This window comes from Loa loa (genome assembly GCF_000183805.2).
Source record: "Loa loa unplaced genomic scaffold supercont3.11, whole genome shotgun sequence".
Classification (NCBI taxonomy): Eukaryota; Metazoa; Nematoda; class Chromadorea; order Rhabditida; family Onchocercidae; genus Loa; species Loa loa.
In genome coordinates, this window is record NW_018108191.1 from 531144 (window position 1) to 555434 (window position 24291).

At 34.1% G+C, this 24291-nt stretch overlaps 4 protein-coding genes across 4 annotated transcripts in view; 2 read left to right on the forward strand and 2 right to left on the reverse strand.

The window, feature by feature from the left end:
- The first annotated feature begins 204 nt into the window (after positions 1-204).
- Positions 205-4434, forward strand: LOAG_01669 (hypothetical protein). Its single transcript, XM_020445809.1, has 11 exons — positions 205-250; positions 645-748; positions 1232-1359; positions 1711-1828; positions 2069-2204; positions 2457-2630; positions 2992-3160; positions 3240-3341; positions 3480-3636; positions 3768-3964; positions 4310-4434. Exons 2-11 carry the CDS (start codon positions 653-655, stop codon positions 4413-4415), a joined length of 1383 nt encoding a protein of 460 aa, XP_020303774.1. The 5' UTR covers positions 205-250; positions 645-652; the 3' UTR covers positions 4416-4434.
- Positions 4435-6081: 1647 nt separating this feature from the next.
- LOAG_01670 (hypothetical protein) lies at positions 6082-7021 on the reverse strand (the record flags this gene model as incomplete). Its single annotated transcript, XM_003137208.1, has 2 exons — positions 6082-6268; positions 6870-7021. 2 exons carry the CDS (start codon positions 7019-7021, stop codon positions 6082-6084), a joined length of 339 nt encoding a protein of 112 aa, XP_003137256.1.
- A 1538-nt stretch (positions 7022-8559) lies between these two features.
- LOAG_01671 (hypothetical protein) lies at positions 8560-9876 on the reverse strand (the record flags this gene model as incomplete). The annotated part of the gene is made up of 6 exons (XM_003137209.1): positions 8560-8671; positions 9160-9180; positions 9391-9431; positions 9554-9697; positions 9771-9835; positions 9864-9876. The coding sequence occupies 6 exons, from the start codon at positions 9874-9876 to the stop codon at positions 8560-8562; spliced, it is 396 nt and encodes a 131-aa protein (XP_003137257.1).
- Positions 9877-13047: 3171 nt separating this feature from the next.
- The window catches only part of LOAG_16650 (EF hand family protein), a gene marked incomplete at its 5' end in the record, with an annotated part of 13411 nt that continues 2167 nt past the window's right edge, over positions 13048-24291 (forward strand). Inside the window, 22 exons of the mRNA XM_020449297.1 lie at positions 13048-13105; positions 13277-13456; positions 13794-14015; positions 14760-14881; positions 15510-15798; positions 16118-16262; positions 16494-16673; positions 16752-16876; positions 16970-17178; positions 17291-17462; positions 17967-18131; positions 18425-18597; positions 19095-19268; positions 21123-21205; positions 21291-21362; positions 21575-21698; positions 21943-22019; positions 22255-22348; positions 22435-22571; positions 22940-23117; positions 23410-23496; positions 23747-23903. Of these exons, the coding sequence (XP_020307215.1) occupies positions 13048-13105; positions 13277-13456; positions 13794-14015; positions 14760-14881; positions 15510-15798; positions 16118-16262; positions 16494-16673; positions 16752-16876; positions 16970-17178; positions 17291-17462; positions 17967-18131; positions 18425-18597; positions 19095-19268; positions 21123-21205; positions 21291-21362; positions 21575-21698; positions 21943-22019; positions 22255-22348; positions 22435-22571; positions 22940-23117; positions 23410-23496; positions 23747-23903 (3223 nt within the window). The remainder of the gene's footprint in view (positions 13106-13276; positions 13457-13793; positions 14016-14759; positions 14882-15509; positions 15799-16117; positions 16263-16493; positions 16674-16751; positions 16877-16969; positions 17179-17290; positions 17463-17966; positions 18132-18424; positions 18598-19094; positions 19269-21122; positions 21206-21290; positions 21363-21574; positions 21699-21942; positions 22020-22254; positions 22349-22434; positions 22572-22939; positions 23118-23409; positions 23497-23746; positions 23904-24291) is intronic.

Sequence of the window (24291 nt, forward strand, 5' to 3'; positions counted from 1 at the left end):
CGTGCCGTTGATTGGTGAGAAAGGGATGAGAAAGGGATTAAGTGACCTTATAAATTATCTAATGTCTTTTTTAACACAGACTACCGAACAGAGAAGAAAGACAGATAAACTCATGTAATTATGCAGTAAGAGGGGAGAAGTGATCGGAAGCAACTCGCGACGTCAGTCATGCTATCAGTACCGATAAACGATGCGGTAGGAAGGCGGAAGACGAAGTGCGTGGTTGTGGTCAAGTTGAGCCGATTCCTTAGTTAGATTTATTTATTTATCTGCTCATATGATTCAAGCCTCGACATCATATAAGTATTCTAAATATTATTTGTTTTCCTGGAAATTTCATTCCTTAGCCGCTATTCCAAGATTCCATTTAAGCTCAAGATTTGGATGGCAATGACCAAACAATTTCTGTGGTGTTCGAATAAGTCTGTTTTATGATAGTGTTTAAAGGTTCTTGCAAAGTTTGGGAAGATCATTTATTCGTGGAGAGTGCCCTGTCCTTGCATACTTACATACCTGATGCATACCTGATGTGGTGTAGCTGCGAAAAGAAAAAAGAAGAGACAGTTGAAACAATTTATACTTTCATCGTTCTTCGTCTAGTAAAATTTCATTTAATTTTCTCATAAGTTTCTATTTTGTTTGAGGCTGTTATATGCGACGTCGATGTTTTATCGCGTTTTCTATCATGTCAGTTTTTCTCCTCCTCCGACAGGGCATATCATTCAGTTCTTCGAATAAAAGGCCACAGGTTTGTATATTGATTTTAATTTTACGAGAAAAAACGCATCTTTTGTCATAATGGGACGTTTGGTCTGGTAGAACACTGTATTACATATTGTATCGAATATCACTATTGCTTGAAATTTAGTAGTCTTGCATCTGTTCAAATTTTTTTTAGAAGAGTTCACGTCTTACTGTCAAGTGCAGCTGATGTTCTAGTTATCTTTCCCCGAGTTAATGTTTTTGGGCGAATAATCGTAGGATTTTGGAGAGCAAAGTAACTACTATTCTACTCAGTAGTTCACTTCCTGTCGCTCCAAACAAGGCAATAGGAGTTGAAGTCTAAATAATTTTTATGAACATGAACTTGAAGATAGTCATAAAATATTTCTAAGGCTTGAATACAAATTTCTCCTATACATTGCATTATGATTCCAGTCAATTATTTCTTCCAAAATTCCAAAATAGAAAGGCCTATTTCGTCCTCTTTTTTTTAATTGAAATGATTCAGAATTTGTTGTCCGATAAAAATGTAGCTCAATCAGTTATTGACAACATTGGAGAACCTGTGGCTGTAGTTTTGGTTATGGCAGCGAAAAGAGAACGTGCTATCAGAAATCATTTAGATCAATTGATAAAGTTCGTCTTTCTGTTAATATCTGACTGAATCGAAATAGTAACCTGCATTCTGAGTTTCAGTGACTCATCATCTGTTTGAAATATTTCTCCTGATTCACTTAATGCTGTATTACTGGTTTATTTTTATCTGATTTTGCTGTAATAATTTTGTTTTGGCCTGAAACCAATACAGTTTCCAACAATTATTTTTATGAATCAGGGGAAGTTTTCTGGATGGAACAAGTTTCTCTTACATTTATTTGCAAGTAATATGAACCATCTATTCATAATTGTTTGGTTGATACATTTGACCAGTGATGAAATATGTATTCGAAGAAGAAAGAAAAATCATTTTCTTCTCTCTTTTTATAGATTGCGACCTTCTGCCGCTCAGTTTCCTATTGTTATCAGTCAAGACGGAACTGATCAGGCGGTAACGGAAACTATTTCATCTTTTACTAGTGAGGAAAAAAAAATTGGTTTTATTCATGTAAGTTTATGCTTTTGAACTAGATACAGGCAGCAAACTTTCGAAATGAGTTCATTTACTTTTCTGAAAATCTACTTTTTCCACAAGTAATTGTAATTTGAATTTAAGCAAATAAAGGCATATAATGTGAGTAGCATTGACGAAACGAGGTTGAACAATAGACTTGTTGCATTGAATAGTGAGATAGTAGCTATTTCTTAGAGATTAGTTGACTGTACTTCTGAACATTTTTTGTTCCAGCACAAAGAACAAGCAGAACCTCCTGGGGATTTGGATTCTGGTTCCAAAAATTATTTTCACATTGCACATCATTACAAGTGGGCTCTTGACAAAATATTTTTTGAAATGAAGTATGAGATAGCGATTATCACTGAAGGTTACCATGTTCACAGCTTCACAATTGTTATGTTTTTGTCTTTTGCTGATGAAGCTTCGCCATAACCAATCCAAACCAGTCATATAACGACACCTAAAAGATTATGCTTTCATATAGTTGTATCTCAATAACTTTTTTCATCTTTGTAATTCCAAAGCTTTTTTTTCAATTATTATAAGGCTATATCATGAAATTGATTATGGCATACATTTTTAAGCGCATGTTTTATTCTAACATAAATAATCTTTCCAGATGATCTGGACCTAGCGGATGATTTTTTTTCGTATTTTGCGGCTTCAAAACCTGTATTGCTTACTGATAAAACAGTTTGGTGCATCAGTGCATGGAATGATAATGGGGGTGCTAACATCACTGATCGTAAACATGGGGAGAGACTTTACAGGACAGATTTTTTTCCAGGACTAGGTATTTCTTATTGATTCCAGCTTTTTATAAAATTCAAACTTTTCAGTACAGTTTTGCAGAAGCTATCAGCTTCCATTGTTGGCCATTAGTGTAGTTTCGAATGAACGACCTTATTTATCTCAACATTCCATGTTATATGTTCCAAAATGTTTGGGAACTTTTTCTACTTGTACCAATGGCAACTAAGGCAGTTAATTGAACAACTAGTAATAATAAAGCAAAACTTCATTAATCAACCAACTTGCATGGAAACGCCAATTGAATCTTCACGCACTGTTCTTTTTCAATGACTTTGCCTAAATCTTTTTGTTCTCAAATCTTTTATAAGATCTTACCATATCTATAGATTTTCTTCTTTCAGGATGGATGCTTAGAGCAGAGTTATGGGATGAATTATCAACCAGCTGGCCTGAAATATATTGGGATGATTGGATGAGACGTCAAAATGTACGCAAAGAAAGAGTTTGCATCCGACCAGAAGTTTCAAGAACTTCTCATAATAATGATTTGGCAGGAAAAGGTTCAAGTGGGTAAGTAGTGATGGGAAAATTCTATCCCTTTTTTTCGCAATTTTTTTGCTGTTCGTGCTTAACAGAAAACTGTTTACAGTGGATTATACAAGAAATATCTGGCCTCTATTCGTTTACCTGAAATAGCAGTTGATTTTTCGAAACTGGATTTAAGCTATTTAATCAAAAGTAACTATGACAGGTTCATGCTTATTTCTACTTCTCCAACTCTTAAATATTCAATTCCCTCTGTTTTTCAAATAAATTTTCGCTGCAGGTCGAAGATTATTCGCAAGATGCTTATAGCATGAAGTTCGAGTTACATGAGCATATTTTTTAGTTTGTTAAATCAAGAAATCTCACGTGCTGTTATGATATCAGTAGATGAATTTTTGGATAGGACTTTTTCTGGATCCGGGCCTTTCTTTATAACATATAAAACGCCTAGGGATTACCGGCGCTTCGGGAAATCTGTTGGATTAATGCTTGATATCAGGGTGAGTCTCTATTTTCGTAAGTAAAAAATAAATTAAAGCGAATCAGATGTTTGCTTCCAAGTTCTGACATGACAGGGAAGATAGTTGCAAGTTTTGTTAGTTTTTCCTTGTAAATGTTAAGAACTTTGCAGTCTGGAATGCCACGAACAGCATATTATGGCATCGTAACTTTCATGTACTGTTCGGAACGTTTTTATGCAGCTCCAGAAAAGTTAAATTTTTCTGCACATAATTTTGGTCTACGACCTTCATCTGACTATTATAACGAAAAATGGGATAAAATGACTCGCTACCTCGAATTCCAGGAAACGTATTGCACACCTACAAAGTAAGATTCTTTGCATTTCATCATCATTAATAGCAGTCGATATCGATATTATCTCAACTATTATTCCTGCTGAAATATCGCTCAAATTCCAGTTATGTTGCATTTTCATCTTGAGATGCAAGATTTTCCTGCTGTACCTCATCATCTAACATGAACATAAAAGCTACTGTTAAATTTCTATTAAAGAAAAAGAACTATTAAACTAACTTCTATTAAAAAAACTTCTATTAAAACTTCTTTTAAAGGACATTTCTATTAAAGAAGTGTAGCTATAACCAGTCAACTACCGATCATTTTCCTCTTTAGAATTTTTTTATCTTTTTCTTCTCCAATCAATAAATTCAGGTATAAAGGGAAATGCGACCCCAAGGATCCAGATCTTATTGCATGGTTCGCGAAAAAAAAATTATCAAAAAGACTGAAACATTGGGGTGAAATGATCGTCAACTAAACGGATTGGGATACGCGATGTTACTTTGGGTATCGGTAGAATGTTAAGCATTAAATCTGTTAATATTCGAAACTATTTACTTATGTGTAGGAATACATTGTTACTTACCTTTGTTTTTGTATAAATGGCTGTTGTGGTACATATTACGTACTGCAAATGGTGCAAGAAATGTTTTTTCGGATCTTTTTTATATTTCTAATTTTGAGCGTATTCCTCTGTCTATCTTTTTATGAAGTTGCTGCAGCGACATTTTGAGTTTCTTTTTTTTCGAATAAGTTAGTTTAGGAAGTTGTGGTTTTCAAATACACTGTTTTATTTAAATAAGCTGTATTCAATCTTAGACGTTGACTGGAAGAAATCTGCCTAACAAAATGTTGTTTTTGGTCGAATTAGGTAACATTTGGGGAACAGATGTATTTTGCGTCTGTGGATACCTACGACCATGAAAATGGCAGTTTAAAGAGACGCTAATGACGTCAGATCAGGATTTCCATGACTTAACAGTCACTTTCATCTAAAACTATACTAAGCATGGCTCTTCAAGCCCCTAATATCACACTCCTATTCATCGAATCCTGGATAAAATAGCATTTCAAAGTACGTAACAGTATTCTTTTACCACAAACACCTACATTTTCTCTTCAAAGATGACTTCCTTAGTTTATCTTTTTTGCACCTTTAAGCGGTCCTCTTGGTCTCTCGTTTTTTTTTTGTCATTTGCTAGTACATACACTTTCCGCAAATTTATAATTCGTTCTTTCATTCTTTCGTCATACGGATTAGTTCAGCATACTATTAATTTATATTTCAGTTCAGAAACTCGGTGTTCATTTTTAATGACTATCACTTTTAAAATCAATATCTATATTTCAGGTTCTGCCCATTCTGTGATATATTTTATGTGTCATTTTTATTTCATGCTGATTAACCTTTATACGGTTATTGATTCCAAACTTCAGAATTATAGGGAGAGGAAGAGATTATCCTTATATCCTAAGAATTCAGTTATCGGGATGGAATGATGGAGTTGAAAATTACAGTTCTACCAGCATCTGCTGCTTGTCTAGAAAACATGGATCTCATTTATTCTATTCCCATTCATAGTTACTTCATGTTGACTTTTACCTGGCTAAATTGTGATGTTAATGTCGCCTGTGTTGATTGGTCACGGATATACCTGTATCTACTTTCATTAAAAGACAGTAGGAGTGCCACTATGCGTCATCACTGTCTTTTGTAGCTTACGACTAGGATATTTATATTGATTTCAACTTCAACAGTCTTCAATGGAATTCTAAACGAACTCTTGTTGTTAAAGAAATTAACTTTGAATTTTGTTTTAAAAGAGGAGCAATAAATGACTTGCCCCCCCCCCCCCCCCCTCGAATAAAGGTTCTTTAACTATGGTTTTCACTACTTTCTAAGTTTGTACTTCGTTTAATGTGGTGCTTCGTCTAACAATGTTTATTTACATCTTGCTCCTCACTGCGTCGTTTAAAATCATGCTTTACAATCGCATTCAACTATGAATTTTAAAGATTGACAGGCTATGATCTCAGGTATCTCCAGTATTTCTTTGTGACTTTCACAACTGCAAAAATCACAGTGGCATTTAAATGACTGACATTTAAATTTGTAATCTCATAAGTCATCATGTTCATTTATTTTAGATTTCCACACTGTCCGCCAAGTTCATTGCACTCTCTTTCGACGGCAGGCTAAAGGATAGGACTTTCAGATTAAGCGTCCATAAGGTCTTCCTTTCCCGAGATATCAGCGTATTCGAATAGTCTAAATCTGAGTCGACAGCGATTGATTCCACAACGTCATCTTCAGTTTTTGCTATAATTGTCCTGAATAAAAAAATGCAACTGGAAATTTCATCTTATATGACGGAAAATTAAACCATGGAAGTCTCGACTAGCCTCACTTGACGGTCATTTTAAATATCTCTCTTGGGTTTTTAAATTTAAGGTTTTTAATCCCCCACACATTATTATCCGCCCAAACCTCCTAACAAGTATGGAAAGGAGCGACATTAATCTTTCCAAACTGACGAAATAAAAAAAGTTTCTACCACTGTGATCTTGCAATGGCTTCAGACTTTGCTCATAGGCATATAAGTGCGCAGGTTCCCTTGTTTATTTTCCGATATATACAATGTACTCTCTATATCCTTTGGCTGCACATGAAGGCTCAGTACATTACTCTTCATCCATATTCATTCTAAAAGTCCGACTGTGAGCCACCTGACATATTACCGCAAATGTTTTAACCATTTAAAAGGGGAAAAAAAAGAAACACAAAACAAAAGCCAATGATAACAGTAACAAAGTAAACTGCCAAAATATCAGTTATGTGCAAGCAAAGTACTTTGGCCATTCCATTCGGATTGTTATGATGTAAACTTTATAACTGAATGAATGCTAGTAAAGGAATGCATCTAAATCTCACTTAAGTTCGCTGAGAAACATTCCTTCCCGTCCCCAGCTGTATAGCACACATTGTCCTGCTAAAACCCGAATCCACAAACCCAATCCACAAACTGAACCCACAAACCGAAGTTGCATATTATCGACCTCACCAACCATTCGAAGATTCACCATTGTGAAAAGAAATTTGAGTAACTTTGAGCAGGCTGTTGTGCAAACATTTTTGCCTCATGTGGGTATTTGATTTACAGTCTTGTGTTGATTTCGGCGAGAATATTCTATTGAGGATTACTTCTGTCTAAGTAAGTCAAAACCCCAGTCATGTCTTATCCCTTCTCTTCACTATGACCAAAAATTTCAAAGTATCTCTCATTATTCTCCTCATCTCATTATTCTGTACTATTTTCCGTCATTTCCTGCCTTTTCAAAAATTCTGGAATAGAACTTTTTCTACAGCGCTTATTGATAACATTCCTACCACACTCTGGTACGTTAATAGGCACTTGCAGTATCTTTGGATTTTATTTTCTGTGAAAACATTGAGGAGGGTGAGATATATTTTATTCGCATTTCCTACTGGAAATGCCTAAAGAAAGTTGGTACAGTATTTACCGTTATGCCTTTACAAAACTTTGCTTTCCGTCCCTTCGGTGTTTCTCGATGGTTCGAGATACTTCTCCCAATCATACGGATACTCCAATACATTGTTATTTCGTAATGCATGCCCAATAAGTCTGTTATCTTACTGTATTTCCCGATTAAACTGTGCCTTTGTGATCTTTTTGCAAAACTAAGTTTTGTTCCCGGGAAGAATGGGACTTCAACCCTTGGTTTAGGTCCGTAGGAGACAAGTGATGTGTAGCAGTTTGGGTGGCTGGAATAAATGTAGAGTCTTTGGGTTGAACGATTACGTCAGGAATCTTTGTTATTGGAACATCTTCATCGGTATGGTTTGGCCTTGCTTGCTTTTCTTGCCATATCCGTTTTTGATGGGCTCGTAACTTTTGTTGGTGCAGTATTTCTGTTGCTTTCTGCAACACTTACTTTAATATGATTGGCTGTTTGCTGAGATAGGTTGAAAATTCTCAGCTTAGGCTGGAGGACATAGATAGTGAAGTTGAATAATGAATGTTAGCAAACCATCAAGCCTGCTTGAATGCTGCTAAGATGACGAAATATAAGACTAATGATATGGGAAGAAAAGGACGACCGATACTAGCATGATTGCGCCCCGTATCACTCTTCAGAGAAGTTTACGATGTCAGTTGTGCAATCATTCATACTTCAACTAATGGTTACTTTCAACGGAAATTGTTATGACTACGTAATGATGATAAATATAACAGAATTATATCATTAAACAAATTTTCTTATTCTAGCAATAGCAGACGATGGCATTTTTCTTTTGGATGACTTCTGCGTCCTTGCTCTTCCACTCAAATTCCAGTTCTGTCGTGTTGTGACCACTGCATGGACATCCAAAGAACCAGCAATAAATAAGTGGAAATAGCACGACATATGTCTAAAACAAAATGAATTGACCTTGAAACTGTTTAAAATGGACAACGACATTCATATTTACAAGTGTACAATGATTGTTGAGGAAGGAAAGGAAGAACTTCAAGATAATGAAACATTCGCTTTTGAGGAACGAAGGGACAAAAGCTCTTATCATTGCTAAGAAGTGATAGTAAAACAATTTATCCTGGCCTTTAGTGTTCATCGTAAAAAGTATTTCGTACTTGCATGCATATCAACACTTGCATTACTGTACCATCGATATCATCCAAATGAATTGATTCCGATGATAGCGAAACCTCATCACTGGAGTTCTATTTAATAAACAGTGACTAACGAAATTCCAAATCCGCACCATACAAACACCGTCTTGATTATGGGCTACTTTGGTTCTTGATTGCCAGTACAATCCAGGATTACAAATATCAGTGGTAATCGAAATTGTTTTGAGGACGGAAAGTTAGAATTTTTTTCAATCTCCACAATACACATTATCAAATCAACTTATTGATGTAAGACATTTTTACCTGAACGGAGTTAAATGTTTTTCCAATTACTTAAGTTACAAAAAGGATGATTACCTCATACATGCGTCCCAAAAAGTGGTTCAGAATGAACCAACCGTTTCTCTCTTATCACTCTTATCCATACATTTTGTCTAGCAATGAAACTCATATTTAAGAAGTTTCCCATATGCAAATCCTTACATGAGAAATACTACCCGCTACACTAATGGTTGTCCGCTATCTAGATGCTGCCCACTACTCTTGTGCTATCCGCTACCCTGATCTTACCCGCTAGTCGGATGCTGCCTACTAAAGTAAGACCTTAAAGAAAAATTTGTGTTTTGTTGACCTAGCAGACATGGCATTTCGTTTGACTTTTCCTGCCAATATTCATTCTAGCTATATAACCAAAGAGTTCATTCATTTCTTGCCTTTTATATATACTTGCCTGATTATATTTCCCAATCACTCTTTGAAGATTATTACAACAGGTAATTTTGTAAGGAATTGACAAGTAACCTTACACTACCTTTCTGTTCTTCATTTATTGTTACAAGCTGCTGTCAAAAAAAAATCATTTTTGAAAAAGGTGTACAGTTTCATTGTAATGACCAACAAAATATGGAATGCAATTAATTAAGAGAGCTTAATTAAGTCTAATTGATTAAAAAATACTAGTTACCATAATTGACATAAATTCTACAATTATTCGATCAGCATCGGAACACACATATGTACACAATAATCCTCCTGTGAATGCAGTAATGTGTGGTGCTAATACATAGACCAATGATCTGCAGAAGCTTAGACCTCCCATATCATTAATCTTCAATTATTAGGTCCTCCTGACTTTCTCTGTTCAGCTCAAGTTCTATTTTCAAAAAAAAGAAGCTTCATACTGCTGCTGCTGCTGCTGCTGCTGCTGCTGCTGCTGCCGCTGCTGCTGCTGCTGCTGCTACTACTACTACTATCAACACTTCACTTCCCCATACTTCTTGATGTCATTAACTCAGAACCTGAGGATGGTATCAACCTCGTGTTTCTCTTCTCTCTTCTCTAATTTATCCCTTCTTAAAGTTGCTGTAGCTGCCACTCCTTCCCTTCAAACCTGATGTTCGAGAAAGAACTAGATAATAACGAGAAACAACTGTTGATATTGTTAAATAGATGGAATGGTCAGGACCTCCTCTTCTTCATCCTCTTCCTGCTCCTCTCCACTTTCTTGTATACAATTTCACAATCTCTAGCGTATTTACAAAGCTATGCCAATAGACGAAGAGCAGCGTCCAGAGGTGATGAAAGGTTTCAACAACACAGATCTGAATTCAATCATCAATGCATCTTCCTTTACCGCACCTTTTTCACAAAAGAAGCTATCCCTCTTTAGCAGTACCTTTCTTAGTGGAAACTAAAACTATTGACATTACATTTTGTGTTATTCATATCAGTTCACTATTAAAAATATTAAATTTACAACGAGTAGAAACTTTGTTGATCAATGCTCATGTATTTTTAACTTCAATTTTTACTTTTTCTTCATAGTTTATTGCTTACATTAACTAATTCAATAATCTCATTAGAGATTAAGTATTCATGACGATAATGTTTCCCAACAATCATGTCACTTTCCCAATTGCTTCATTGTTGAAGAAATAAACTAAGAATATAAAATGAATATTTTTTGTGGAATTTTTATGAAGAAGCTTTCGAATATAATTATAGAAAAGAGTAGAATGAAAAAGGGAAACTTTCCACCAGATGGGATGTTGTTGCTTTGCAGTTGAACAATCTGGAGAAAATGGATCGACTAAGGTTGGCGAAATCTTATCAATATCAATGCCATTCCGGATAGCGGAATACAGTAAATAGTTAAGAAAACAATCGAATTATCGTTGTCTCCTTGGCCTTCATGATGATGACATTGATTGGGTTGCTTGAAGAGATAATGGTCTTATCAATGTCTATCTCATTTTTATTCACGTCTAAGTGACTAACATAATCGTTCATGAACTGGTTGATGATGTATATCAGTCTGATTAAAACATTAATTGATTTTCCATATAAAGATAGACTGAAAGAATATTGTCGTGGCATACTGCAGGCAAGTTTCCAGGTATGTCATAATTTGTACTATTTTATATTTACAGTATCTTTTCATATCGAAGACGCCATCAGCGCCCATTAGTACTATCTCATCTGCTTTTTCCCTCCAACTAGTTGTTCCTTTTCGTTTTATCTGCTAGTGTCAATGCCGTTATCCATCATCATCACTTACTCTTGCGATTTCAAGATCCAAATAATAGCTTAGCTTCTGTTATTGTTTTCTTTTTATTTCAGCACACTTTGTAATAATTACCTTCAATATTTGATGATTTTAGTTTTATCAATATTAGTTTGAAATTAGCGTACATTTTATTAATGCTTAATTAACAAAATTTGGCGAAATACTGAAATAAACAAAGAAGAAATCTTGTTGTAAATAATAACCAATATATCCTCCTTCAATTCCAATCTAACGATTATATTGTCTGATTGATTAACTGATCGTATCCTTCACCTTAAAATTCGTTAGTTTTTTGATAAAATCAAAAGGTTAATAAGTTATTTCATTGGTTTTGCAAATATTTCTCTTTGTGAAATATCGATCCAAGAAAGTGTAAACTCTTCTACGATTTACTTTGCAATATTCGACAGTTTCTCCTTTATCACTTCTTAAACTCCTACAAATACTTCTCCTGATTTGTTGAAGTTCAAAATTCCCGTGACTTCCTAAAAAAAGCAGAGGTATTTTGAGAATAGTTGTGAAAGCTTTTTATTACTTTCACTAATTCATTCTTTGTTTTTTTTTTTTTTGTTCAAAAGGCAAATTGAATGGTCCAGAAAGATTGACGACTGGTTCAAATCTCTTAGCGAGCATTACATATTTCATGAATATAACAAACATAGCTACTGTCGAGAGTATCGGATGATTTAGTCTTGTCCCATATCACCATGGTGATAAGCTACATCCATTTGCATTAAGCTTACATTTGTATCCATGATTACAGTAATTGAGTTAAACTCACCGCACTGTGAAGCCTAACATTGGGTCATTCACTTGTACTCCAAAGGTCATCATACATACCTTTCTTCTACTCTATTTCTTGCAGTTCATCATCTTCTACATTTCCACATTTAATTCCAATCTTTTCTTCTTCAACTTAGTATTTTGCTTCTCTTTCTCGCAAAAAAAGAATATAGAAGGGACGGAAAGTAGCGCTATGCATTGGCCAAAAAAAAACCGATCAGTCAAACCTATCGATTAAGGAACAGATATCACTAACGTACTTTAGAGGGATCAACTTACCTGAAAAAGATATACACTAATCCGGATAACCTTGATAAAAAGGAACGAATTCTTCTATCCTATTTCACTGCTCTAAGTTATAATGAATGAAATTACTCGGAATCATTTCAGGATATTATATTTAGGTAACATTGTACGTACAAACTAAATACCTATAACAGTGAAGTCCGAATTCTATTACCCATCTAATTACTCTTTTGCATATTCATGATAGATAAATGAGTAGAAATAATTATTTCTTGCCAAAATATGACACTGTTTGAATTAAACAACCCACTGTGGCCTATTTTAGTTCTTGTTAATTGGCGCTATTTCTACAAAAAATAAATTTTCGTGAAAAATATTACATCATTTGCGTATTTTGCGTTTACATATGTGCTTCCTCGTTGCATTTCATGTGTTTATTATGATTTTCATTATATTTCTGATATGTTTTTAACACGTAACTGTATGGTCATTAAGCATTCTTGAAGCATTATTCAATTCCGGTTCTAGTCCTTTCAGATCGTCGTATGCAAATGGAGTAGTGAGGTGCTTTTGCATACTTTATCGGAAGTATTTATAGCTGAAGATGATTATGCTTACACAACGACTCTACTTGTCAACTTGGATTATTCTGCTTGAAGGTTGATTTTTATGAAAAAAGGTATTTTTAGAATTAGATTTTTGAGAGAAACTAAATCAAACATATCAATTTGTGTGGGAATATTTTATTTAATAACTTCCTAATGATGCTTCGTAATATTTCAGCATAATATCATCAATTATATACGATGTTCCAGGAGCTATTATCTCCGTAAATTGCAATACTATCACTGTGGCTTAATTTGATGAATCAGCAGCGATTCTCAATTACAGCGAAAGATTCTTACGTTGATGGTCGTCAGAGTAATTCTCTATGCGCAGCAAACAATCGTTATTCAACTTGTCAACAACCGCTTACACCTGTATCCAAAACTAATTTTTAGGTTACAACAAAATATATTACTTGCAAATCAATGCAAATGAATTAACAGAAGTGAAATATTCCCTTTCTTTGCATAGGATCGGTATTTTCAGAAAAATTTGAACTAAACCTGCACGACAATCTTTCAATAAACAATTCACAACGAGCATTTGCTTTTGACAATATCTCACGTTCCATACCCGTTGTACAACCACGTGTTGAAATTGCGCATTCATACAACGACACTAATTTTTCTCCTTTCGAGAAAAGCAATTTTCTTGATTATCAAACAGGTAAGTAGACATACTTTCTAGGATTTCATATTTTGATTGCGAAAGACTGACATTATTTGATATGTGATTAAATATGAAATTTTGTTTGTGTTCTTATTCCCGGAATTGATTTAAAATTCAGGCTCAGTTTTTGTTAGGCAAATATCCTCTCATCCTCAATATGATCCGTTTTTTTGTGAAAACGCGTACATTATCACGATCAAATAAATTGCCGGAACGGGTTTATCCACCCAATGAAATTTCAAATTTTGTAAAAACTTTTGCACTTTTATCTTAGCTCAATTCGTCATTGCACAATGAAAATCGAATAATTATGTTTTTGTTTAGTGCTTTTCAGAAAAACTGTTAAATCATAATCAACAATTCTATTCAGTAGAGGAGCATCACGACGATTTCAGTCTCCGTGAACCCGACACAGCAGATTACCGTCACCTGAGCATCACTATTCCCGACAATCATTTCAACGACCAAATAAGGAATTCAAAGCTTGCTGAAGAAGTTAATTTATTAATCACCTCCCATTCAAATCCTTCTGTCAATTTACATTCACAGGACATTGGTAATTTCTAACTTTTTCTTTCTATAGAAAAAGTAAACGGTGATATTTTGCAAACATCAACATAATGAGCTGCTTATTATAGCGAAGTTTTTTAAGTTTAATTATGAATTTAAAATCAGTTTCAGGCAACCTAGTCATTTAAATTCGTTAATTTGATATAGCCGAACTAGGCTTAGATAATTACATCTATACTAGCAGCATGACTTTTCGAGCTTGATCTATTCAACTAAATAATGAAGCTAGGTGTTCTTTCTGACCACTTTTTTTTTCTTTTTTCAAAATTTGGCATCCTTTTTCTTCACTTACACAGTGACTACGTCTGTCATCCAATAAGTTCATAACTAGAAAACACTCGCAGCAAGTCAGTAAGCAGGACTTAAAAATTTGTATTTAGTTAAGGTTAAAAATTAAAATAACTGGTAAAAGGTAAAAACCTTGACCTAGAAAAAGCGACAATCGAGATATAATTGTTTTTTTCTTTTTTGTTAAGGGAGTTGTGTGTGTGTGTGCCTGTTTTACGGGTGTATTCTAAATGAACATTTTCAAATGCAAACTCGCTGATCATGACTCGATCATTTTCTTATAGTGCCGGGTTCGAATTTTTTCACTGTTATGCTTTTTTTTTGTTTCGGGTGAAAATTCGTCACCTTACCAGTTGTTCCAAATTCCATCACTGAATGACGAGCGAATTTCACAATCTTTGAGAATCTTGAAAGTATAAAAGAAATGAGTCTTCTTTTCCAGCAGATCGAACAAGAAATCACTTAACACAAAACCCGCTCAAATTTTTCAATCTGACAAAATCAACCGATCAATTTCCTTCTGATATTCAGAGAACAGATAGTCTTCCATGTAAAAAGCCTCAAGTTCGTTCTTTTTTTCTCTCTTTTAAACGACATATTAAATATGTCAAATTAATATTCTAAACTTCACTATTTCCATGCTTCAACAACAGAAATCGTAAAAATTCAACGTAACTACCTGTTAGAACTTTGGCATTGTTAAAAAGACACATAAAATAGAATAGAATGACATGAGAACCAGAGAGTAAATTTAATTAAACAAACAGAACAAGAAATTAACTTTTCGAAATCAGCCATTTCACCTGAGAAAATCTAATTGTGCATTATTATCATTGATAAAGTAATGCACAAGCTGGAACATTTTCATCTATTACCTATCTAATAAAAGAATGATTCATTTAATATTTGTTCATTTTTCCCATTTAATATCTGTCAACAAGGAGTTCATTTTGGGAATCAGAACAGTGTCTCACGTGAATCTTCATCTCTTTTACGATTACTCTCTACTAGTAATTCAAACTTATCACTGTTATAGAAAAACATTGTCATATGATTATAGGCTCATGAAGATTGCTTGGATATAAAACAATTAACCAAATAAAGCTGCTAGATGTGATCTTTACTTTTAAAACTTAATTTGATGATTTTTTATTACTTTTGCTTTTTTATTATTCTATCGACGTGTTTTTAGATATATCACGCTGAAAATAGACTAATTAAACGTTTAACTTATCATCCAACTGGGAGTCAACATACTCACGTAACGTATCCAGTTGTTGAACTATCAATACCAAAGGGAGCATCTATTGATGATGCGTTAATTGATGTTCCATTCATCGATCAAGATATTAATTGGCATTATTTATCACGGAACAACTCAGACCCGAACAATTATCAAGCCAAATATCAAACAAATACTTCTCCAACGAATGGTTCAATCTCATTAATCTCTTCTAAATACGATCGTTCATTCAGTAGCGGTAAGATGTTATTTTTGTAATCCTTTTTAATGTAATATAATTAATGTTACTACTATTACTACTACTACAAAGTACATTTCATATCCGTATCATACCTACATCGGTATGTATGATAAAATGCTTTAATCATATCATCTCATGTATCACCATGTTCTGAAATGATGAAATTCTGCATGATGACAAGATTGATTACGTTGAAAGCCAATTCTATGAGAAGAAATAGAGATCAATAATGATGCAAGTTGCTTGGTACCAAATTAGAGTTTACCTGCAGCCTTTTGCTCATCTTTGATAATATTTAATGGGTTAGTGTTTGTAGGAGAGCAAACAGCAAGCAGTAATATCCAAAGTACGTCAAAATCTACTCAAGTACCAATCGTTGATTACTCCAGTTTGGACGCATTACTAGACGAATCACTATTACAAGACAAAGGAAACATGTCGAAATCAACGAAAGAATGGCGGTTTGTACTAAATGACAATTTTACAAATTTTGATTTCGTTTCAAAGTTTAGTTATTCAAAAATCTATCAATATGTAAGGTAAAGCAAAAGATTGAGAAAATGAAGGTATGTAACGCAGTACAAATTTAAATTTAATTTTAAACTCTAAGCAAAGCGAGAGAATTTAGTTCTTCGAAATATTCAATAGAGAACACTTTAATCTTCTAAACCTTATGAATTGTTGAACTTCAGATCATCATTTTCAACGATGCGAAATCGCTTTGGTAACACTGGGTTATTATCAGAGGAGGAAATATTGAACAATTATGATTTTGCAACGAATGGCTCGATGACTTTGCCGAAAAGGGCGCTCGCAAAATCAGCAAGTCAAGGAAATCTCACAATTAATGAACATTTGGATTCCAGTGGGAGGTTGATCTTTAAATTAATTATCAGTCATTTGTTAAAATAGTAAAAAACAGGCTATCCCCAGCTTTATATTCCTTTCAGACGACCATCACTTCTTGCTAATGCAGTTGAACGACGTCATGCTGCCGAAGCGCCAGAACTACAACGTCCGGCATCTCGTCGGGAATTGGGCAATTTTTGGGAAGCAACTATTAAAGGTCGTTCAGGTACCGTTTGTTAACAATAGTTTTGTGTTTCTGTTGTCGTGATCCAGCAATCGATTGATCTTCGGAATTCTAACAGTCCCTCAATGGTTTCAGTTACACCACGCATTTCATCACCGCTAACCGCTGCGCAACGTATGGAATTATTGGATGAATCGGTCAGTGAAACTGGCACCAGTCGATTAGGCCGACGATTTTCTGGCGATAATTTGGCAAGACGGAAAGCAAATTTTTTAGAAGCAGTTAAGAGCTCATCACCACAAATGGATCATGTTACAATCAAAAGATCGACCGTTATACCTCCGGTCAGTGTAGCTCATCCGGAATCTCGCTGCATTTCTATTAAGGATCAGTTAACCTTTTGATTCTATATTGGAAAGATTCACTGATTCTTTATATGAAAAGCATAATTTACAGATAGAAACCAAAGAAAATAGCATCAATGGAGGTATCACTGAGCCAAATTTTGCATCTTTGGATAGTGCAGTTGCAGAACTTAATAGCAATTATGCGCTTACCCGTAACGGTGGATGTGCTAAATTTCCACTCTATGATTTGCCCTCGTCCAGTCCAGTTGGCAAAAGAGAAGGTAAGATATCGAAGTTATCTGAACTATTTGTTTTCTTTACATTGTGAATTTCGACTCATCCGTGAATATACCAATACCTACAATCAGTTAGTTTCCATGATTACTTGTACAGCATAATACTTCTTACGGGGTGATGCAAGCGCATGTATAATTATGCAAAGCTCTTCTGAAATTACTAAACCATACTTCTTAGTTCATTTAATGGTCAGATAACTGACAGTACGGATGAGGACATTATTGCGACAGCGAAACTGCCCTCTGTCTTCTTTCCTAATTTGAAACCTTCAAAGATACATTTTGCACTGTTTCGACATCATGCAGTTATTGCTACTTCTATGTGAAGAAAGATAGCTTAGACCAAATTAGTTAGAGATACTTTCCAACAAAGAATTATGATGTTTCTTATCCAATTAAAGATATTTGATTCCACTGATTTGATTTAAAAAATTATTCCGTCAGTTTTTGATAGAAAAGTGAACAAAATAAATTTCGTTTCTTTTGCAGCCTTAACATCATTTATTAATGGGGCGTTATTGGCGCATAGCCCAAGTCCTGAGGCAACAAGTGATACAAGCTCTAGCTATAATGCTCCAAGTGGATTACCACATCCGAAACCAAAACACAATATACGTGAACAGCTAATACAGGCTGGATTTGAACCACGTGGAAGTAATTTTTATTTTTGTTTCATATTTGGTAAAATATTTGAGTCTCAAATTTTATGAAGTATTCAGACATATCGTCACTTTGGGGTAAAACTGCGCGAAATCTTCATGTCGTTCATTGTATGCCGTACATTATCATTCTAAATATTATTTAAATTCAGTTGGAAGACTTTCCAATTTCTCAATGTTTCGGAAATTTTTTTTTGAATGTTTTTAGAAAAATTTAAAAAAAAAATCTTTTTTGTTCCTGTTTTTTCTTTTTTTTTTAAAAATCTTACCAATATTTGAATAATATAGCAGCAATCTATGTGAATCGTAGTGGCGTGCGTTTTGGGAGTGCACCAAACTTCCCAGTACCTTCCAATGGTAGCGTTGCATCGCGTATATCCGAATTTGAGAGAAGGCCTGGTGCCCCGAATTTACTACGAATTGCTTGTGCACTAACTGGTACAGAACGACAAAGAAATGAGGTTTATTTGTTTATTCCACCAAAATCTCCAAAATGCTTTTTACCATATTCCCTTGCTAGTAGTCCGAGATGTAAGGAATGGTGATACAAACAATATATTAAAGTACAAAAGGTGAAACCCAATTAAGGCTTAATTAACGATGCAGTATTTATAAATTTCTAGTAAATTTTCAGCTTGATGCATACCTTAATGAGTTATTATCACTCACGACAGATTCTTATCATATCACAACGGTCTCCCAATACTTACATGAAAAGACTTTTTTCTTCCTTAATTATACAAATTTTGATTAACAATTACTCTGAAATTAAGTTCGACAGTACATTATGCTAATACATTTTGGAATTTTTGGAATATGTGGCTTAAAAAGGTTCTACACAATACAACATATTTTGTTGATTTTTTAAATCTTGCAAACTCGACTAAATATGAACTGAATTTGTAAACTTAACTCAACTCAACTAAATTTGTCTACAATAGTTTAGATATGTCTTCAGGTTTCTCCTATCAGGTCACCACTGGGACCCATGTCACCACGATCATCAGTATATCGTACGAAGCCAATAATCCATGCTGATATAAGCGGTACATCGTTACGTGTATTTCAGCCATCCGCCGATATCGAATCGGTCTTTCAATTCCCGCAGTCCAAACAACTTGTAGAAGCAAAGGTATAAGTTTTGATCGTATGACGAATATATGTGAAAGATAACTTTCAAGCAGAATTGTTTTCATCAGCAATTTGATACAGAGGTAGAGGATAGTGAACATGATAAGAAAGGCGTAGATGGCGTAAATGTTGACAAGCAGATTGTCTTACTGAACAAGTACATATGTCAGATAAAATCAGGATATAGGAAATACTTCCATTCCCTGAATGTTTATTTGTCATTCTTTTTCTCGCCATTTTTCATCACATTTTAGTGCATTTCATATTTTGTTTGTTTTCCTTTTCATAGTTTTCATATCTCTGAGCTGTTCGAATTTTTGATATCCCTTTGATATCAGAGATTTTTATCTATCTTTTTTCATTTCAATTATATCTGTACTTTCCTCGAAAACCAAACTGATATTTCAGCAAAAACTGCAATTTCGTATTTTTGCTACCAAATTAACAACCATGTCTAAAACAATTAGATTCTAAATTTTCTTTGTTCGAGAAAAAGTATTCAAAGATTTCCTGTCTTTCCCAGTATGCCTTTTCTTGTTGTATCAACTAACCTATAGCTTATATGTTTTAATGATCTTTCTTTATTCATTTAGAAGCTTAGAAGCTCATGAATGACCAAATAAGGGAGGCCAGGAAAATTTGGCACTACTTATAGCTTGCAAAAAATGAAAAAGTGTCAATTCCCCTCTCCCCCCTCCCTCCCCCAAAAAAAAAAATATGAATCAACTTCTCATAGCTACAATCTTTAGAAGATATTTCGTTCTGCTTTTTTCCCGTGATATTTTCACAGATTCTTGTAAGATTAGATACTAAATGAAGTCATAAATTTAGCAATTGTTGTTCATCAATTGGTCACTGACTCGATGCTTGTCACAGTTTCCAGTTTCTAGGCTAACACTGCTGTTACAATTACTGTCATTATTTCGAGATAAAATGATCGCTTTAAGAAAACAATGCCATCGATCCAGCCCATTCAAAAGGCCAAGATATTGGAACAGATGTTTTCTACTGCATATTTATCATAAAAAGGAAATGACGTATAACGAAAGAGATGATAACTTCTACAAATTTTGAAATTTAGGAAGCGCCTATGATGGCTGTCAAAATGATCTGATTGAAAGTAACATGCTTATGGCTATGGCCAATAATTCATAATCTAAGTCCTAATCATTGTCATTATCGGAGTCTATGAATATCATTCTAATGGGATCATAATAGCACATCAATCGATTGTTTAACATTTTTTTAATATCATCTCTATATGGCTGCCTTTTAGAGAAAACAAAATGCTGATAATTGTAAGAATTGGCCACAAATGTATGTCACAGATACTTTCATATTCTGTTCCATAAACTCTTTAACTTACGAGACTATCATCAGGAGTTCAAAAATTCCATGGGAAAACTTCCATTTGAAATTTTTGTTTCGAGCGTTTTCTATTGAAGCATTTTCCTGAAATGGAATGCTTTTTTATAATTCCAATATCGCTATCCTAAAAACGCTTTTTTCCCATGAACAAAACTTTTGAATTGACCGACCATTAATTGGACTCTATGCAGGCGGAAAACAGTATTGCACTCTACCGGTAATGGTCACTTCAAAAGTTTCATTTGTGATGTATATAATTTCTGGCATATCTTACGAAATAAATCTTCAGAATGTCTCTTCGACGGGCATTTCTGATTCATTGTAAATTGAACTCAATAAACTACCAGAATTGTTATGGATGGGATTATTTTAGGAAATTTTTATTTAATCTCAGAGAAATTCTCTTCCATTTGCAGAAATTTTATGATTTTTGAAAAAATTTTCAGAATTTTCTGAAAACACATGAAAGTTAAGTCATCAATTTCAGGAAGAAATCCCATATCAGAATAATGAAGACACTCCAACGACAGCAACTGCAGAAATAGAAGCAGACAATCAGCTGAAGATCATGTATTTTTTACTTTTCTCATAAGAGCATTATTCGATATCAGAGTATTTATTTAATAGTAACCTAATGACCCACACTGTTTTGCAGAGAGTTACAAGAAACTACGAACTTTGTACTCCAACCACCGATAAAGTCTTCCAAATTTAAAAGTAAAATAAGGTGAAAATACTTTCCCTTTTTTTTGTAATTCTAAGTTTAGTTAAAACTGCTAGCATTATAGATAATATTTTTAGGGATATATAGTGCGATCTTACTACAAGCAGATAAAAAAACAATGAATTAAGATGTGAGAAAAGGAAGATTGTAACCGGCCAGATAATTCACAGAAATTTTTGAAAACTGGACAGTGATGATTTTGTATACTATTTTAGCGATCAAAATGAAGATTTAATATCATATCGTAGTATTGCGGAACGACGTATGGAGAAAAAAAGTGCAATTACGAAAACCGGTATCAGTAAGCCATGCAGTAATGCCAGTAATGGAAAGGCTTTGGTGTGGTACTTACTTTCATTTCATTTTTAATTCCAGTATATATTCGAAATGTGATTAAGTCTGTTGTGTTAGCGTGTCTCACTTTTTTTATCAGATATTATATTACTACTTCAGAATCTATCCTGGTATGTTTTCAGAACTCCAAATATTGTAAACTCACGTTATACGTGATAGTAAAAGATTTCTTTTTGTTTTTTCAAATTTGCGTTAAAAAAGGTCTAAGTGCTATCAAATTTCGTTGCAGCAGAATGGAATTAAGGTGGAATCGAAATGGCCCACAACTCCTCCTTTACCAAAAGTACAAGTAGTGGATGTTCCAAGGTAAGTGTAATGTTTAGTGATATGAGATGAGGACACTTGTCTAGCTCGTTTCGATCGGTCTAAAGAATAACAAAATCAAGAAGCATCTTGATCAGTATTATTCCAGTCGTTTTCCATTTTGGGAATGAAGGATGGGATAGCGATCCGTCGTAATATTTCATCATGTGACTGTTTTCAATAAAAGACGAAAATAAGGTCACAAAAAAGATGTTCACTGTTGACCTTTTTCTTTAAGGTTCTTCTTCCCAAAAGGAGTTCCCATTTCAATATCCGAGAATGACGCAGCACTAAGACGAGTTAGCGATATATTCAATGCCATTGGAAATAAGGTATCAGATGTCAAATCTGGGCAAAATGTCAAAACGTACTTTAGACTTTATTAAACTTCTGTTTTTGGCTTTCAAATTTAATTCAGGTGAGAATGACCGATATGGCCGAAGTATGTAGAGCGGCAGGTATACCTATCTACTGGAAACGGGCTGTTTATGATTCTTGTTGTAACAATTTGTCAAGACCAATCACCTTGATGGATTTCGCTTCCTGGTGGAACAGGTACTTTGTTTTATTTGATCATATAACAAACCATACATCCAAAAAACAACAACGAAAAAACCAACGAATTTTTCATTTGTTGTCGTGGTTACAGAAGCTTCCGTGGAAATTAAATATACACAAATTAGTGAAGTTTCTTATCACTGACTGGAAATTAATTGAAATTCGGTCCTATATTGAATAGAGCTTTTTCAAAGCAATCGAATATTAATGTTAGTCTCTAATACCAATAACTATATATATTTGCATATTCTAACCTCCAGCCTCACATTTTTTGAGATAACGACCTCCCGTATCATAGGTGATAAGATAGGACACATACGATAAGGTTTTAAATTAGACGATGAGAAACGGTAGGTACTTTCCAGAATGACTGCAGTGGCACATGATGAAGCAGCGCGTTTCGTGTATACCCTAGCTGGACCTCATCGAAATTACTTGATCAAAGAAGATTTGGCACCAATCCTTAAAGATCTCATCGAAACCTTCCCTGGATTACATTTTCTTCGTGAAGCTGAAGAATTTCATTCAAGATATGTTGAAACGGTTTGCTTTTTTTTGAGGCCAACTAAAATTTTTAGTTTTTATTTCAATTCATTTATTTCCTCATGAAAGATAAAGAATTTCCTAGTTAAATCTGACTTATTATGTTGAAATATTCTAAATCAGTCAGCAATGAGAAAATCATTCCTATTATAAAACATATTAGTGAGATCATTCATATCGTACCAGGGTTAAAGTTAAATAAACAAGCTAATATTGAAATTGATTTGTTCGTTTAATTATTCCACTTCTTGTATCCCTTTATTTATTCCAAATTTGATAATCATTCTTCCAGGTAATAGTAAGGATATTTTGGGCAGTCAATCGATCATGGACTGGACGAATTACAATTAATGAGCTACGCCGTTCGAATTTCCTCGAAGTAAGCAACAAAATGGAATCTGAAGATTTATTAAGCTGGATCATTTGTTTATAATCTTTCAAGGACTAATTAATTTTCCTGATTTTTGACTTCCTAAAAAACTCCAAGAAGCGACTTACATAGTTATTTTATAATTCGACCCAAATTATATCTATTCGTTAGATTTACGTTATCTAGTTTATCGAATTTAATTTTGCTGAAATTCGACAAGCTATAATTTTTGGCCTTACTTTCATTTACAACTTTTCAGACAGTTAAGAAGTTGGAAACAACGGATGACATCAATGCGATAACAAATTACTTCAGCTATGAGCATTTCTATGTAATTTATTGCAAATTTTATGAATTAGACAAAGATCACGACTTGATTATCAGCAAAATCGATATGTCGCAACATTGTAACGGAGGTGAGAAATTTTAATATGTTTTTTGCTATGGAGAACATCTAGATAATATATTTCCATGTGATTTTATGTTTTCATTTTACCATTTACGAGGTTAAAATAATTATTATAGTTGTGACACAATGATTACATTTAATTGTGCCTATTGCTATCACTATTGCTAACGCATAAGTATATACTAATATTAATTAAATTTTAATTCAAGCTGCTCATTTCCAGCACTTCCACCACAAATTATCGATAGGATATTTAGCGGAGCAGTGACAAGATCACCAGCGGGAAAGCGTATCCGTGAGGCGCTTGAAACCATCGGTTACACTGATTTTGTAGCATTTTACTTGCGGAAGAAGATAAGAGGCATCCTACTAGGTATTTAGTTTTGTGTGTTTGA